The sequence below is a fragment of the Ruditapes philippinarum genome, unplaced genomic scaffold (genome assembly GCF_026571515.1).
Source record: "Ruditapes philippinarum isolate M1 unplaced genomic scaffold, ASM2657151v2 ctg2221_1_1_1_1, whole genome shotgun sequence".
In the NCBI taxonomy this organism is placed as follows: domain Eukaryota; kingdom Metazoa; phylum Mollusca; class Bivalvia; order Venerida; family Veneridae; genus Ruditapes; species Ruditapes philippinarum.
In genome coordinates this window covers 89,960-107,070 of record NW_026853193.1, presented here as the reverse complement: position 1 = coordinate 107,070, position 17,111 = coordinate 89,960, and the positions used below count along the sequence as shown (strand labels likewise).

Sequence of the window (17,111 nt, the reverse complement as noted above, 5' to 3'; positions counted from 1 at the left end):
TTATAGTATATGAAACGAGTTAGTTACGAGGGTATAACACTGGCTGGGGCGACATCAAGGGGTGTTTCTGCTAAAAAATGGCGAGGCCGTTAGGCCGAGACATTTTTTTGCAGAAACATCCCGAGATGTCGCCCAAGCCAGTGTTATACCCCCGTAACTAAAGAGTTTATATACTATAACTGTTTTATCGCAATGGCATAATGTTTTCTTTTTTTTGTATAGAAACAAATAAATAAATTAATCGTTAGCTACATTACAGTTATTTATCATAAGGCAGTTTTTCAAGTTGTTTTCGCTGCCGCAAAAAAAAATATACAAAAGACATCCAATATAAGAGGCGGATTGTATACTGTTACCAAGATTGATTTAAGATTAAAGGGCTTTTTTCATTTCATTAATTATCTTTGTTTATATTTTTCATTGTATTTATATATTTATTTTATTTTATTTTATTGATTTCATTTTTTATTATCTTATGGGTTTTTTTTTGCTACTGGGAATGGTCGTTACCACTGCCCCATTGGAGCCTCTATGAAAAAACTGTATTGATATATACAAGGTGCGAAAAAAACTAGACCGATATATAACAGTACAGTTTTTTTCCTATATGAATCAATGAAAAAACTGTACTGTTATATATCAATACAGTTTTGAAATGCTCATTGAAGTGTACTGAGTATAATGGGTTGGAAAGAACAAAGGAAAAGCTCACAGCCATGCGATAACTATTACATAAAGTTTTATCAATATTGAAACTTCCAAAAAGTATCATTTGTAAAGATATAACCGAACTAACATTTCACGTAAATAAAGGGAGGTTATGAAAAATTATTTTCGATAAAGTCTCAAAGAAATTTTTCAAATAAGAATGAATGCATATATTTAAATGATTACGTATAATGTGCATAAGCATTTGCAATACGTATTTAACATATTTTTCGATGTATGGAAATTGTTTAAGAAGAATATTTATATACAAATAAAAACTTTCACATAAGTTTTGTTACTTTCTTAATTACAACATACAGGATCTGACATAACTAAATCCAATATCTTGATGTTTTAGACCTTTTATATGTGGGGGAGTACCTTGAAGACTTGTAAAGTCCAAATAGAGAAAAAATATATAATAAACAAAACGTTTCTTCTTGTGACGTGAAAATCGTCATATGAGCCGCGTCACGACAAAACCAACGTAATGGGTTTGCGACCAGCATGGATCCAGGCCAGCCTGCGCGTCCGCGCAGTCTGATCAGGATCCATGCTGTTCGCTATCACGTTCTCACTTGTAATAGGGTTGGTAAGCAAACAGCATTGATCCTGATCAGACTGCACGGATGCGCAGGCTGATCTAGAACTATGCTGGTCGCAAACGCACTATGTTGGTTTTGTCGTGACGCGGCTCATATTTCACTCATATAATTATACAACCACTCGTGATTTTTTTTTTCAATTTACTCAGTGAAAATAAATCCTGCACTTATAGAAAAGAAAAACTTTAATATCTTCTATGTACTTAACAACTTCACATAGGCTTTGTGACATATGTCAATGATCAAAATTTTAAAACGAAACACGTTTAAACAACGTCATCTTTCTTATTCAATCAGGTACAAAAGAATATATGTTAACATGCGATTGTACTGTCTTGGCATTAACATGATTCATATTAAAAAATTTACAAATCTATACGCTTTTTTTAAAGAAAAATGGGGAATTAACCTTCTTAGTTTTATATTAACATCTGTAAAAAACTATAAGTCAATCTTTTGAAAAGAGAATTGAAAAAAACTGAAAAAAATGAAAAGTGATACATTCAAAATAACTATGTTGTCATAACAACAAATCATTATCAAAAGAAAAGAAAAAAACATCACAGAGAAACATGAGGGAGACATATTAACATTTCGTCATGTGTTCCGTTCATATCTTAATTAATGACGTATTATTTATTGTTCTTTTCTAAAAAAAAAATATTTCCTGAAAAAAGACACCCTCATCGTAAAAGTATTCAGATTAAACTCATTGCGTCGTGGCTGAGAGGATTTCTCAGCGGACAAGAAAAAAATCAAGTGTTGTCATGAAATTATTAATTTTGAGGGCGCTGTAACACAAAAATGCATGATTTATTGTTCAAAAGCTACATAAAAACTAATCCAAACAGATACTTTCTTTATCGTTATATGTTTTTCGTTATATTATTCAAAGTTAACTTATTTACTTGTTATATGAGAAATATGGATGAAATAAAATGCGTATATTTATTTCCCATATTTTCACTGCAGAGAAACATTTTCCACAATCTTTCATTGGTGTCTTGTCGGACTACTTTCTTAAAAATTTACCAAATACCCACATTTTAAAAGGAAGTCTTTCAAATTGGAATGTCAGAAAAAAGAAAGAAATATATATATATAGAAAATTCAAGTGTTTTTCTAAAATTTTAGGATTTATTTTCATCTTGTGGAATGAAAATTATCATATTTTTTATCGTGGCTATTGTCAATCATGAAATATTTATTTTCATAACACTCAGTGAACATAAATCCTGTATTTATAGAAAAAAACGACGGATAAAAAGCTCATTGTATCATAAGAATCTTAGACTGTCTTCATCTTTACTTGTCCGGTATTACCCGAGCCTAATCCGATAACCATGCAACGCGACATTTATGCCAAACTCGTTCGATGTGCGTTTCACCTGCAACTCATGCAATGCGTGAATGTTGGTCATATTCAGATGGTATGTGAAATACGCTTGGTTATTCAACAGAATCTGAAACAGAATCATGTCAAAGTTTATACGCTATACACTCAGAGGCAGTTATAACCCGACACTTACATTTTTCGGTATAAATTGATTATTTGTGGAACAATTCAATATATAATACTGATAACTTAGAATTTTAATTACAATTCATTGACAAGAAAATAGAGACAATAACAAATAAAAATTAATATGCTACTGCAAAATGAAAAATCACAAAATGGCTGTAAATATTGTAACAAAATGAAAAGTATCAGAACCCCATGTATGTTAACCCGTTCTAATACTTTGTGTGTCATCCCATGGCTATAACAACGTGTAAACATCTGTCAATGACGTAGTTATTCACGAAAGCTAAGGAGAATATTTTTCTTTTACTAAATAAGGGCTTCCTCGAGATCTAGCAGCTCCTCCATCCCAAGTCGTCACAAGATCTTAACATAACACTTGTCGGCTGAAATGAACAGGCATGTGAGAAAGCGACCAGAAGCCTCTTGTAATTGGCTGGAACTTGAGCAAGCCTTTGTATAGGAATAGAAAATTGTGAGGCAGAGGGTTTTTACATTGTTGTTATATAGCCAATTTGGCGTACATACAAACTGTTAGAACTGGTTAACAGACAGATTAAGTGGGATTCAAAGACTGCTCATTTTGTTAGGATTTTTACAGTCATTCTGTGATTTTTTATTTTACAGTAGCCTATTAGTTTTTTTTTTATTTTCTTATCATTGAATTGTAAATATAATTCTAAGAAGTTCATATGTTATGGTAAATTTTGTATGGTCCAAATTTGAACAAAATCCTTCCACAAATAACATATTTATACTGAAAAATGTAAGTGCCAGGTTATAAGTGCATCTGAGTATATATCTGCTGCAAAAAAAACAAATGTTGGATTTTTAAGAAAACAAACTACACAAATGAATTTTGTATGCTAGTATATTTCATTCAAAGCGAATGGCACGTTTTTTTCTTAAAACAGCAGCATAAAGGTTTGTTCCGGTGTCTGCCTGAATGCTTAGCTGGAAGAGCAATCTAGTGGGGCATTCGAAAATTGAGTGTAAACTTGACCTGCTGAAATGCCGAGCTGACAGAGTAATGTAGCGGTAAATTCCTTAAAAGGTGTAAAAGTGCTCGGCTGTAATGGTCAGCTGGCAGAGCAATCTAGCAGAGCATTCTGAAATATACAGGAAAATGCTCGACTAAAATGCTAATCTGGCTAAGCAATCTAGCGGGGCAATCCAAAATATAGTGTAAAAATGTTCAGCTTGAATGCGGGGCTTGCAGATCAATCTAGCAGGACATTTTTAAATATAGTGTTAAAATTGCTCAGCTGAAATGCTGAGCTGGCAGAGCAATTTAGCGGGGCATCTTTTAAATGTTTAACTGGCTTAACAATTTAGTGAGGCATCCAAAATATGATGAAAAATGCTCAGCTGGCTATGCAATATAACAGGGCATTCCTGAATATATAGTGCAAAAATGCTCTGCAGGAATGCATCGCTGACTGGGCAATCTGGGTAAAATTTTATGTTGTGCAAGAAATGCTCTGATGCAATGCCTAGGTATTGTTGTTTTTTGATGTTGTTTTCTTGTTGTCACCTAGATCTATTTCACTGGTCTGCGAATGATTCTCAAATCCATGCAGACTTCCAAGATTTTTGATGCCAAATGAATTTATAACCTATTTTAAGTTCTTATAACCACAGGAGTCCATTACATTGGTTTGAGACTGATTCTGTTGCACTCGCAGACTTTAAGGAATTTTGGTGCCAATTGAGATAATGACATTTTTTACTTCTACGGACCCTTCGGAGTTAATTTTGCTGCATGAGCCCATTTTCGACTTCTAAAGACCATCTTGAGTCCATTGCTTTGGTCTGAGACTGATTCTGGGGTACTCTTAGACTTTCAGGAATTTTGGTGCCAATGTAGGTAATGAAATTTTCAACTTCTAGGGTGTTAATTTTGCTGCATGAGCCAAAAATCAAAAGTCTTAAATGTAATTATTTCCTCTGGCAAAAAGTCATCGAGTGCCTAAGAATCAGACGCAGAAAATGTTATGGACTCAGGAGGGTCCCTGGAAGTTAAAAATATCATTTTCTCCTTTGACACATAAAATTTTGAATGTCTGCGAGTGCCAAAGAATCAGTCTCAGACCAATATATGAACTCTGCAGCGTCCATAGAAGCCAAACATGTCATTATCTCTCTCCATTGGCTCAAAAGTTCCTGAAAGTCTGCGAGTGTCGAAGAATAAGTCGCAGACCAAAGAAACGGACTTAAGAGAGTCCCAAAAGGTCAAAAATATCATTATTTATATTGGAACCAAATTTTTCTGAAAGTCTGCGAGTGCCTCAAAATCAGTTGTAGACCAAAGAACTGAACTCCGGAAGGTAACTTGAAGTCGAAAATATCTTTATCTCCATTGGCAACCAAAATTCCTGAAAGTCTTTGAGTGCCTCAGAATAAATCGCAGCCCCCTGGATTGCTTAGCCAGATGAGCATACCAGCGGAGCATATTGTACACTATATTTAGGAATGCTATTATAGATTGCTCTGTCAGCTAAGCATTGCAGCAGAGCATATCTTGCACTATATTTTGAAATGTTCTGTTATATGCCTAGCCACCTGAGCATTCCAGCAGAGCAACTATATTTAGAGTCTAATAGAGTAACTATATTTTGGAATGCCCCACTATCTTGGCCTGCAAGCTAAGGATTCGAGCAGAGCATTGTTATACAATATACTAGATTGTTCTGCCAGCTCGGCATTTCAGCAGAGAAATTTTACACTTTATTTCAGAATGCTCAACAAGATTGCTTTGCCAATTGAGTATTGTAGCAAAGCAATTGTCTGCACTATGTTTTAGAATAGATGAAATAGCCAGCTGAGCATTCAGGCAGAGCATTGTTACACTTTATTTTTGTAGGCATATTATATTGCTCTGCCAGCTGAGCATTCTAGAAGAGCAGTTTACTCTCTATTTCAGAATACTCTGCTAGATTGCTCTGTCAGCTCGGCATCTAAGCAGAGTAATTTTATGCTTTATTTAAGAATGTCCCGCAAGATCGCTAAGTCAGATGATTATTCCAGCAGAAATATTTTTTCACCTATATTAAGGACTACTCTACTAGCTTGTACTGCCAGCTGAGCATTGCAGCAGAGCTATGTTGCCGTGAAAGCTGAGCATTTAGTAGGGCATTTCTACCTTATATTCCAGAATGCTCTGCTGAATTGCTCTGGCAGCTGAGCATTTTTTGCACAATTTTAAGGATGTCGCGCTAGATTGCTCTGCCAGCTTGGCATTTAAGCAGAAAATTTAGTACACTATATTTAAGAATGCCCCACTAGATTGCTTTGCAAGTTCGGCATTTCAGCAGATCATTTTTATACCGTATTTAAGAATGTCCCGCTGGATTGCGTAGCCAGATTAGCGTTCCAGGATTTGTACACTGTATTTAGGAATGTCCTGCTAGATTTCCCAGCCACCTGAGCATTCCAGCAGAACATTTTGTACCCTATATTTTGGATGCTCTGGAAGATGCTTTGGAAGGTTTCTCTGCAAGCTCGGCATTCAAGCGGCACATTTATTACACTATGTTTAAGAATGTCACGCTAGATTGCTCTGCCAGTTCGACATTTTTTAAACTATATTTAAGAATGTCCAGCTTGTTTGCTTAACAAGCTGAGTATTCCAGCATGCTTTTTACACTAAATTTAGGAATGCCCTGTTATATTACCAAGCCAGCTGAACAGTACAGCAGAACATTGATTTCCTACATAATTTGTAATGCTCACTGCTGACTTCTCACATACTGGGTAAACATATATAAAATTAGAAATTGTTTCGATTGTTACCCCTGATAAAAACATAACAAATCATACGCAAAACTATTCTAATTTTATAGAATATAATCATGAGCGCTTTATTAAAATGCAATAAATTAAACATCTTTTAACTTGTGGGTTCTAAAGTTGCTGGGGATTTTTATATCTATAAAGTATTTATTAGAAAAAATAAAAACATAATTATTTGTATTCATAAAAAACGCCTCGTGTCAAAATTTTTTAATACATTCCCGCGTTTTGGGAACATCCGCACAAACGTTACACCCTTAGATATGGAATTCATTTTGGAATAAAATGGTATACAATTCGAGTTATTTGGAGTGTATATTAGACCGTTCGTGTGATTATCACGGCACTACACCCAACCGTGTGAATATGCTTTTGTTGAATTTCTGAATTGAATTGTAACTTAATATATATTTATATGCTAAATCATTCTCATGAATAAAAAACATCGACAAATATATAGAAAGTATTAAAAATAAATATAAATGAAATAAAAAAGAATATATAATAAAATAAAAATGCCTTATCAAGTATTACCCTTGTTGGATTTGAAAGTACGACTTTCCGAATGCAAAACAAGCACCTTAACAACTACACAATCGGGCCATATAATATTCAAAAAACTGTTTTCCTTGTTGTGCGTGTTCGTATTTAGCTTTTTCCTGCCTACCCTATGTACTTTAAATTTAGGATTTCTCATTCTCGATCTATTTGTATCGATAGTATATTGCAAGTCTACAATATTAACATATTAAGCCACGCCTTTAATATCCAATATTGTTGTTACTGTATATATGTTTACTTGATGTTTCGGAGTTTTTGACTGTCTACTTGAATTAAAATATATAAAATATGATTAACAAGATCAAAAAGGAAAGGCGGCATTCAATGAACGAACGCAACTCCCACATGACCCAGCAACAAAAACCAGTTGCAAGGAGCCCAGGCGGACCCCAAACAAAAAAGGACAGGGCACAGAGCAGAGCACGGACAGGCTAATCACTAGGTTCATGGCGCCACTGCAAAAAGCAATTAAGGTTCCTAAGGTTTTTTTTTCCATTAACAAAAACTATCATCATAAATCTTACTTTCATGCAATATACCAAATCTAAAACACATAAATACCTGTCGATACGAGACGATATTGTGAGCTTTTACATAGAATTCATTTGGAGGTCAATGTACAAATTAAAAAGAAAATTATAGTCAAATTTCTCGAAACAAGTTATTTTTGCACTTAATGAAACTAATCAACAGAACAGACATAAGGTGTTTTCTGTGATTGTATGGCTTTTATTGCAACGAGTACAATCATGTCACTCCAATGCTGCTTTTACACTATGAGCGGATTCCTCACGTCTGTCGGACTCTTTCCAGATGCGATGCAATATTAACATAGAATTATCAAAAATGCATAATTTAACCTGGTTCTCATGCACACGAATTTGAAAGTTGCAAAATGTGATCATGTCATCCCATGAATTTGAAAGGAAAATGTTTACAAATGAAAATGATATAAAATTATTACTTCCCATAAAATTGAAAAAAAAAGATGATAAGTACTGTTTATTTCGTTTAATGAAAAAAGTCAATCGTTATTCTCAATAATATGAAAAACGTTGATTTGTAAAACATTGTTAAGCTTGACTGGGTCCCCTGAAAACCAAATAAAAACCATTACAAACTAAGCTAAAACTAAATCAAATTTATTGCACCTCACGTCAAATTATGCCGTGTTATTCAAGGATGAAATTTTACCTCTACGGATTCACTCTGTGATAGGACCGAAAATTTCAAAATGTTTGGTCCTATTCCCTTGATATCCAAATACTCTTCGGTTTTAACTCCAGTACCGTTACGCAAATCAGATTCCTCGGAAAGTAATATTATGCCGGAATCAGTCACAGTTCCCACAGAAACGAAATTGAAGTGACGATACCATCTGTTTGATATACGCGAGAAAGAAAACACGTGTTAAAACATGGCAGTAACTGTATATTTTGATATGTAATAATACAAACGATAACCATGATGACGAATATGATCGTGATGATAATGATGATGATGATAACGGTGATGAACATAACGTTGATAATTATGATCATTTTCATTTGATATATATATATATATATATATATATATATATATATATATATATATATATATATATATATATATATATATATATATATATATGGAAAAATAGTCACATCTGCACATCAAATCTGTCCCATATTCAGCCATGGACACTCCTCTTGAAGCGTATAATATTGATAAACAGAGTATTGAATTAGTAGTTATGCGATTTTGTAGTTGTACAAATATTGCCTTTTCAATATCTCCGTGTCCCTTTAATTATTTCATTTGAAAACAAGATATGTTTGTAAAACATGTATGCCCCCTATCGGCAGCCAATTAGTCATGGGATCAGTTTATTATGACTGACTTTTGACCTAGTGACCAAAAAAATGGGGTTAATTACTGGTCATGACAAGTCACTAGGTAATTGTGACCGCAAAAGTTAAGTGCAGCAATTTTATGACAAAGTTATTTCAAATATTACCAAATAATATATGCATAAATTTTATGAATCATATAGGCCTCATTAATGACAGCCAAGTTGTTATATTACACAAGACCTTGAAATGTGTATACCAAAAGGATTTTAGTTTAATAAAAAATATCAACCAAGGCAACTTGAGTTGTTGAGTTTTTGGTCAGAAACAGTCTTTACATACAAGTTTAATATGACATTGACCTTTGACCCTATATCAATAGGGGTTATCTACTGGCCAAGACCAATGCACCTGTGAAGTTTGAAGGTAAAGGGCCCATGAGTTGGGATATTGATCAGAAAGCGTTGTTACCTATAAGGTCAATGTGATCTTGACCTCTGACCCCTTAACGCCAAAAAATCCATTGAGGTCATCTTATGACCAAAAGCAATAAATCTGTAAAGTTTGAAGGTCAAGGGTCCATGGGTTTTCCAGTTATTGATAGAAAACCATTTTGAAATACAAGGTCAATGCAACCTTGACCTTTGTTCCCCTGACCCCAAAATCATTAGGGGTCATCTACTGGTCAAGTCCAATGCACCTACCAAGTTTGAGGGCCAACAGCCCATGGGTTATCAAGTTATTGATTGTAAACCGTTTCTATCGTTTTAAGTCAATGTGACCTTGAACTTTGACCCCTTGACCCCAAAATACGGGTCATCAGATGGTCATGAACAATCATCACACCAAGTTTGAAATTCCTAGGCCTAAGGGTTCCTTAGTTATCACTCGGAAACGGTTTTTACCTACAAAGTCAATGTGACCTTGACCTTTAACTCCTTGACCCCTAAATCAATAGGGATCATCTGCTGGTCATGATCAATCATCATAACAAGTTTGAAGTTCCTAGGCCTAAGCGTTCTTTAGTTATCACTCGGAAACCGTTTTTACCTATAAAGTCAATGTGACCTTGACCTTTGACCCCAAAATCGATAGGGTCATCTGCTGGTCATGAACAATCAGCAAACCAAGTTTGAAATTCCCAGGCCTAAGCGTTCTTTAATTATTGACCGGAAACTGTTTTACCTACAAGGTCAATGTCATCTTTACCTTTGACCCCTTGACCCCAGAATCAATAGGGGTCTTCTGCTAGTCATGAATAATGATCCTATCAAGGTTGAAGTTCCTAGGCCTAAGCGTTCTTTAGTTATCACTCGGAAACGGTTTTTATCTACAAGGTCAATGTGACCTTGACCATTGACCCCTTGACCTCAAAATCAATAGGGGTCATCTGCTGGTCATGAACAATCACCATACCAAGTTTGAAGTTCCTTGGCCTAAGGGTTCTTTAGTTATCACTCGGAAACCGTTTTTACCTACAAGGTCAATGTGACCTTGATCTTTGACTCCTTGACCCCAAAATCAATAGGGGTCATTTACTGGTCATGAACAATCATCATACCAAGTTTGAAGTTCCTAGGCCTAAGCGTTCTTAAGTTATCACTCGGAAACCATTTGGTCTACGGACCGACGGACCGACCGACAGACAAATGCAAAGCCATATACCCCCACTTCTTTGAAGGGGGGAGCATAAAAATAAACGACGAAATAATATCTCCCTCAATTATAAGGAATTGACAAGTAAATCATCATATAACCATCTTTAAAAATTGGAAAAATAACGTTTAAAATGGATACACTTACGTTATCGCGAGTTCGTGCGACGCATTTGAGAACCTGATACATGTCATTTCACTTAGGCTGCAAAATAGTTTGAAACAGATAGAAAATGAATTATATATGTATGGATGTATATACTTATTTAGAGTCATTTCTAAGAGTAGTGGAGTATACGAGGACCTGTTTATATATATCATAATATAAATGAGTTATCTAGTGTTTTCAAATATGAATAACAAGTAAGTGGAGTAAGCAGTATTGACCTGATGACAGTAATTTTTCCTATCGTTGTAAATATTTTCTACTTTTCCAGTGACAATTTCTGTTTTCAACCCTCTGGGTTATTTTTAGAATTTAAGTCAATTATGAAATGTCAGTCAATTCAACCTGTGTATCTCCCATGTTAGTTTCCATTTTATTTTATTCGATCTAGTACTGTACTTAAGAAAGTCTATCCAAATAACTTGTAATTTGTTTACCATCTAGCAGATATGCAAATTGATTTTTTTATCATTTATTGTTTAACAGTGTCTTATTTTCACTGCTTAAGTCACAGCACATAAAATGAAAAGATAAAGAGAAATCGGATCGCCTTGTCTGCAACCACGTCTAAATTAAAAGAAAAACTCTAATGAAATACTCCAATGTAAATAACACAAGATAACATTAAAAAGTATCACAGTTTAAACGATTATTGCGATTTATTATCACAGGGACCATGGTGTATTAAGAAAAATTTAAATATGAACATACAGTTATGAGTATGTAAGGAAACAACATGCCATAGATAACGCTATTAAAAAAGAGACAGTTTTTAAAGTCTTAATAAAAAGAATTAAAACAATTTAAAAAAATGAAACAGTTAACCTGAGCCGAAAAATAATTCAATAAATAAATGAAAACATATAAAATTTTCTTACAAGAAATTTTAAGAAAAACACTTACATGCTACTTAAAAAGTGACTTTTTATGACTACCTTAAAACAATGAAATTTATAAATTTCAGTCATCCAAGTTGGAAGACTGTTCCACAATTTAGCCCCAATAAAACTAAAAGACTTTGATCCAGACCTTTAACCTCAGAAAGACAATATCCTTCTTTTTACTCAGTCTGGTGCAATAAGAATGCATAGATTTCTGAACAAATCAATCACTTAAGTACTGTGACGCCATTTGGTTTTTAACCTTTAAAACATGACATAACATAATTTGATCAACTTTCTTACAAACTGGTAACCAATTAAGGGATTTAAAATGGGAAGGGACAATATGAACTCTGGAATCAAGGTTAAGAACAAATCTCATCATTTTATTTTGTGATGTCTGTAATTTATTTTTCAAGACCTGAGTTGAACCATCATACGAGACCCAGCAAGCATAGTTAAAGTGACACTGAATTAAGGAATTGACAAGCAGTTGTTTTTGGTATGCTGTGTAAGGAAATCTTTCTTACGGTAAAAGAACTTTAACCTGGTGTTAGCCTCCTGAATAACTGAGTCTGCCATGAAACCAAAGTACAGGTACTGATAAATAGTAACCCCAAGGTACTTGATAAATGTGGACGCTTCTATTGCAGTGCCGTTAAAATTTATATTTAATTTGGAATGTGACCTCAGTTTTTGTTTAGACCCAAACACAATCCTAAATGCAAGGATCACTTATTATCAATTAACCATTGACTTACTGAAGATAAATCTTCAGATACAGAAATTTCCACCTATGATAAACCTTTTCCAGAAACAAGTATTCCAGAGTCACCAGCATATAACAACAGTCTACTTTTCACTACCGCTAACATGTCATTGACGTAAATTAAAAATGGGAAGGGGCCCAAGGATTGAACCAATGGGGAACACCACGTGTTATACTTGAAGTAGAAGAAAAACTACCTGACACATCAACAAGCTGTTGTCTCTCAGAAAGATATGACCTAAATCACCTTATGATGTCATCACCAAGACCAGACGCTTGAAGCTCTTCATTAAGAGAATGGAATGGTCAACAGTGTCAAAGGCTTTCTATAAGTCTGACAGAGCCATACCTACCTCATTACCCTTATCAACTTCATGCCTAATGTAGTCTGTCATGTAAATTAGACAAGTATCAGTAAAGAAACAATTTCTAAAACCAGACTGGAATTTATACAACAGCTTATTCTCTTTAAAATATGTTTCAACTTTGTCATAAACTATCTTTTCAATTACCTTGGAAACTACATTTAAAATTGACACAGGCCTGTAGTTACCAACAGAAAGTTTTTCATTCTTTTTTAAAAAGGAGGACAACTCTAGCAGTCTTAAGATCATCAGGAACTACACCTTGGATAAGAGACAAGTTTACAATGTGGATTATAGGACCTGCAATTATAGGTAACCCATCCCTGACAAAACGGGAATTTATACCATCTAAGCCAGTAACTTTGCTAGCACTTCGTGAATTTAAGTATTTATAAACTTTTCTTTCACACAAAAGAGAAAAAAAACTATAAGGATAAATACCTTTTTCAGCATAAAATGAGTTTACAAAAACCTGACCAAATCTGTTTACACATTTAGGGAGTTTTTCAACAAGTTAGAGTTTTGTGTAAAAACAAAGACATTTCCTTCTGAAACATAGGGCCAAAACTGAATTATTTACTCTTCGGTTCCAAAGACTAAGTAATGACTATCTATAAATATTATATTAACATGAAAGGAAGCAAAGTTTGCAACATCATAAATAACTGTGATAGAACAAGTCTTTCGTTTTTTGAAAAAAATGCTTTCAATAAATTATTTCTACTTCTGCAATATCTAGCTAACGTGATGTAATGATAAGCATTTGTGGTCATTTTTCAATATACATGTATGTAGAAAATAAGTAAAGTAAGTAGTTTTGATGATTTAGCTAAATCATCTGATTATCTTATAAATGTTAAGTAGTTTGTACTTTCCTTTTTCTTATACATGTATTTGTAACATTTGCATTATAATACTATTTATTTTTGCAAAATTGTATATGTTTTTTTTAATAATACTTTAAATACTACATATAACCAAAGCATTTATAAAGTCACACAAAAATAACAAGAAAACGGAACATCTAAATAAAAACTATAAAATAGAAGTTGTCCTACTCTGAAGATACTCGCACAACAATGGTCATTATATTAAAGTGACATTATAACATTATTAACATAGTCAAGTTGAGATTAATTGACTTTATATTTCTAAAGATTGACTATTAAAATTGTGTTTGACCACCAGTTGATACTGGAAAATGTTCATGATAAAATTATAAATCTGCCAAAATAGACTGTCCCACTCTTTTTATAAACTGAGTGTAATAGGTAAATAGATAATAGATATTTACAGAAATTTTATTTGGATCTGTTCATTATTTATCGTAAATGGGAAGTAAATTACTAAATTATAAGGAATTATGGCAAAAGGAAAAGTCCCATTTGATGGGCATAACGTCACTTTAATATGCTTATAATTTGATTTTTATGTTTACGAACCATGTTTTTTCTTAGTTACAAGAAATTTTTATGGCATTGTCATGCAAACTTTGCTTATAAGTATGTATGTATCCAAAACTTAGACATAATATATGCAAGTTTATCAGTTTTACTTCGGTTGGGTATCTTACTTTTTTAAGATTCATCTTTTGTAAATTCACGATGGATGCCCTTATTTTAGAGTAACAGAGCACATTTTTCTCAGTTCAGATTATTCAGTTGAGCATAACCCTGGACAAAAACCAACAAATTGTATATTTTATTATCAAAGTAAAACACTGATTTAAACAATTGCTATGATAACAAAAATTCCTTATGTTTTGGCAGCTGACTTCAAAATCTCTTGATGGATGTGAAAAGTTATGGGCCAGGCGACCATTTCTAACTGCTAAGCTTCTGACCTTTGATGTTGATATTTGAGGAGGGGTCTTGGTTTTGTATATTGCACACCACCTTAGCAGGCTTAACATATGTGCCATTTAAAAGACAAAAAAGAAAGAAATAACTAATGCATTATATAATCTTAGGGCTGATAAGATTTTTTAACTACTGATTTTTGACTTCTAAATTTGACCTTGGCCTTAGAGATAGGAGAGTAGGTGTTCAGTGTTAAGCATGACAAATAGTCTGATAACGCCAATTTGCTTTATCATGACCAGGATATAAAATAAAAATGTTAGTTTAAAATCCTTCTTGAAGCATTAAATCTCTTATATCTCAGAAATAACTTAAAACGTCTTTTCTCCAAAACTTTGTCTGAACCTTTCGTAGAACCAGCTGGCAGTATAGATATTTGGGTGAAGTTGCTTATTATACACGATCAGATAAAAAGTGCTTCTAGAACAAAATATGTAAAGAAATGGAAAATCCGCTATCTAATGCGCCTTCACATATCATTTGTTGATTCACGTTCATTTAAACAAACAAGAAAATTTAGAGGACGTGTTGAAAGAAAGAACAAAATAGAAAATGAAAGAAAGAAAGAGAAAGAAAATGATAAAAATACTCACAGAAATGACTGCACTTCATTCCAATCATTTTGAACAGAAGCATACATGTCAAATCTGAAGCCAGGTTTGATACCTTTAGAAATTGGCCAGAGTATGTCATCAAATTTCTGAAATAGAGAAAAATTAGTAAAATTCTCAAAAATGGACATAATAAATGATGTAATAAGTGACAAAAGAATGCATGTGCATGTAGTCTTTAAGTTGGTTATTTCGGTCATTTAGAATCATTTTAGAATTCGATTTGCATTGAATCATCGTGACGTTTTATTATCTATGTACACAGCTGACGGATGTTAGCGACCGACATAACAATTATTAAGTTATAAGTTTGTTTATCTTTAAAACTAATTAGATATACTGACGATTGAAATATATCATACGTTTAAATATACAGGATAAACACCTAAGCCGACATCTGTGTCATGAGGAACTTGCTTAACTTGTCATATCATTTTTAGTGAACTTTGATAGTTGTACAACGAGTGGAATAAAAAAAGATAAAACGTCTATCTGGAAGTTTGTTCGTATAGCGTGTATGATGTAAAATATATGCAGCCCTGATAAAGATAAATACATTCATTTCATAGATTTTCTATTCTACATTATATTTCAAATGTCTAACCTTTTATGTCAGGCGACCGGATAAATCTGATAACATGCAAAGTTAGTGCACTGGTTCCATGCTTATTTTTTTGTTGCAAGACCATGATTTACAATCTTAGTTTCAGAGAAAAAGCTATTTCAAAAATACTTCATCAAAACAACAGACATCGTTCGGAAAACCAGTAGTGTTTAAACGTGCAGAAAATTTTACAAACATAAGACTGCTAACATATTTCAAAATACTTAACTTTTATCAGAAGGACTTTAAGAACCACAATTTCGTTATAGTTAAGTGCGATATATTGATATATAATAATTAGTACAAAGTACGTTAGACCTCATGACATTATCTTTAGAAAGTACCAATTATTGTATAGATATCAACCACCCTAACAAGGGGACATTAATTGCTGTGTCCTTTTGATTAATTTATGTAAAAGTCGATAATAACCACAGAGAAATAAGCCGTATTTTAGCATGCGCTTCCTCTGTCCGCTCATTTGACTTCAAAGTAGAAATGGCAGTGCCAGGATTTTAGTGGAAATTTAACGATATAATTGTCGACACATAACGGGGTCTTTACTTCCAAAAATCAAGCTCGATCCCAGCTTTTTTTCTCAGAAGTTTCAAACTATTGTCACAATTGACTGGTGAAAAATATACTTTTCGCGTACTATTATAATTGTCACGGTTCAGAACTGTTCACTATTAAGGGGAGAAGATGTGTAAGCGGCCCTGAACACCGCACTTTTGGGTCAAACGCACTTTGTGGTCCGACGCCAAAGTGCGTTACACTTCGCACCGCACTTTGGGGTCCAACGCACTTTTGGGTCAAAATCGAGAAATTGACCCCAAAGTGCGTACATTTCAGCGCACTTTGGGCTCAAAAGTTCTGAAGGTTTCAACTGAGTTCTGCTTAAATACTGAGTTCTGACTTATTTCCGATCTGCGACATTGAAATATTTGAGGTGGAGTTCAAGATGGCGGTTTGATGCTTAAGTGATAAAAGTTTCATTAATTTTATCACTTGAAATATCTAAAATTGTGTCCATATAACAAAGTATATTAGTACATAAATTGTCAATGTATCCTAAAATTAAAAGATGCTGCGAAAAATTATCAAGTTCTGTCAGTCATCTACTGGATAACTTTTTGTGCCATATTAAGCCCCATTTTAAATATGATGGGGATGAAATAAAA

The 17,111-nt window shown here is 33.6% G+C and overlaps 1 protein-coding gene across 1 annotated transcript; it reads right to left on the bottom strand.

Moving 5' to 3' along the window:
- Positions 1–1,406: 1,406 nt before the first annotated feature.
- Positions 1,407–15,409, bottom strand: LOC132736026 (uncharacterized). Its single transcript, XM_060723069.1, has 4 exons — positions 15,309–15,409; positions 10,824–10,880; positions 8,383–8,566; positions 1,407–2,776 (listed from the first exon to the last, which is right to left on the bottom strand). Exons 1-4 carry the CDS (start codon positions 15,353–15,355, stop codon positions 2,633–2,635), a joined length of 432 nt encoding a protein of 143 aa, XP_060579052.1. The 5' UTR covers positions 15,356–15,409; the 3' UTR covers positions 1,407–2,632.
- Positions 15,410–17,111: the final 1,702 nt, after the last annotated feature.

Bases quoted from the DNA above. Each gene is read 5' to 3' on its own strand.
- LOC132736026 (XM_060723069.1), bottom strand. From the start codon at position 15,355: ATGTATGCTTCTGTTCAAAATGATTGGAATGAAGTGCAGTCATTTCT. The intron at 10,881-15,308 runs GTGAGTATTTTT...ACTATTTTGCAG, and splicing joins AATGAAGTGCAGTCATTTCT to CCTAAGTGAAATGACATGTA. The intron at 8,567-10,823 runs GTAAGTGTATCC...TATATCAAACAG, and splicing joins TCGCACGAACTCGCGATAAC to ATGGTATCGTCACTTCAATT.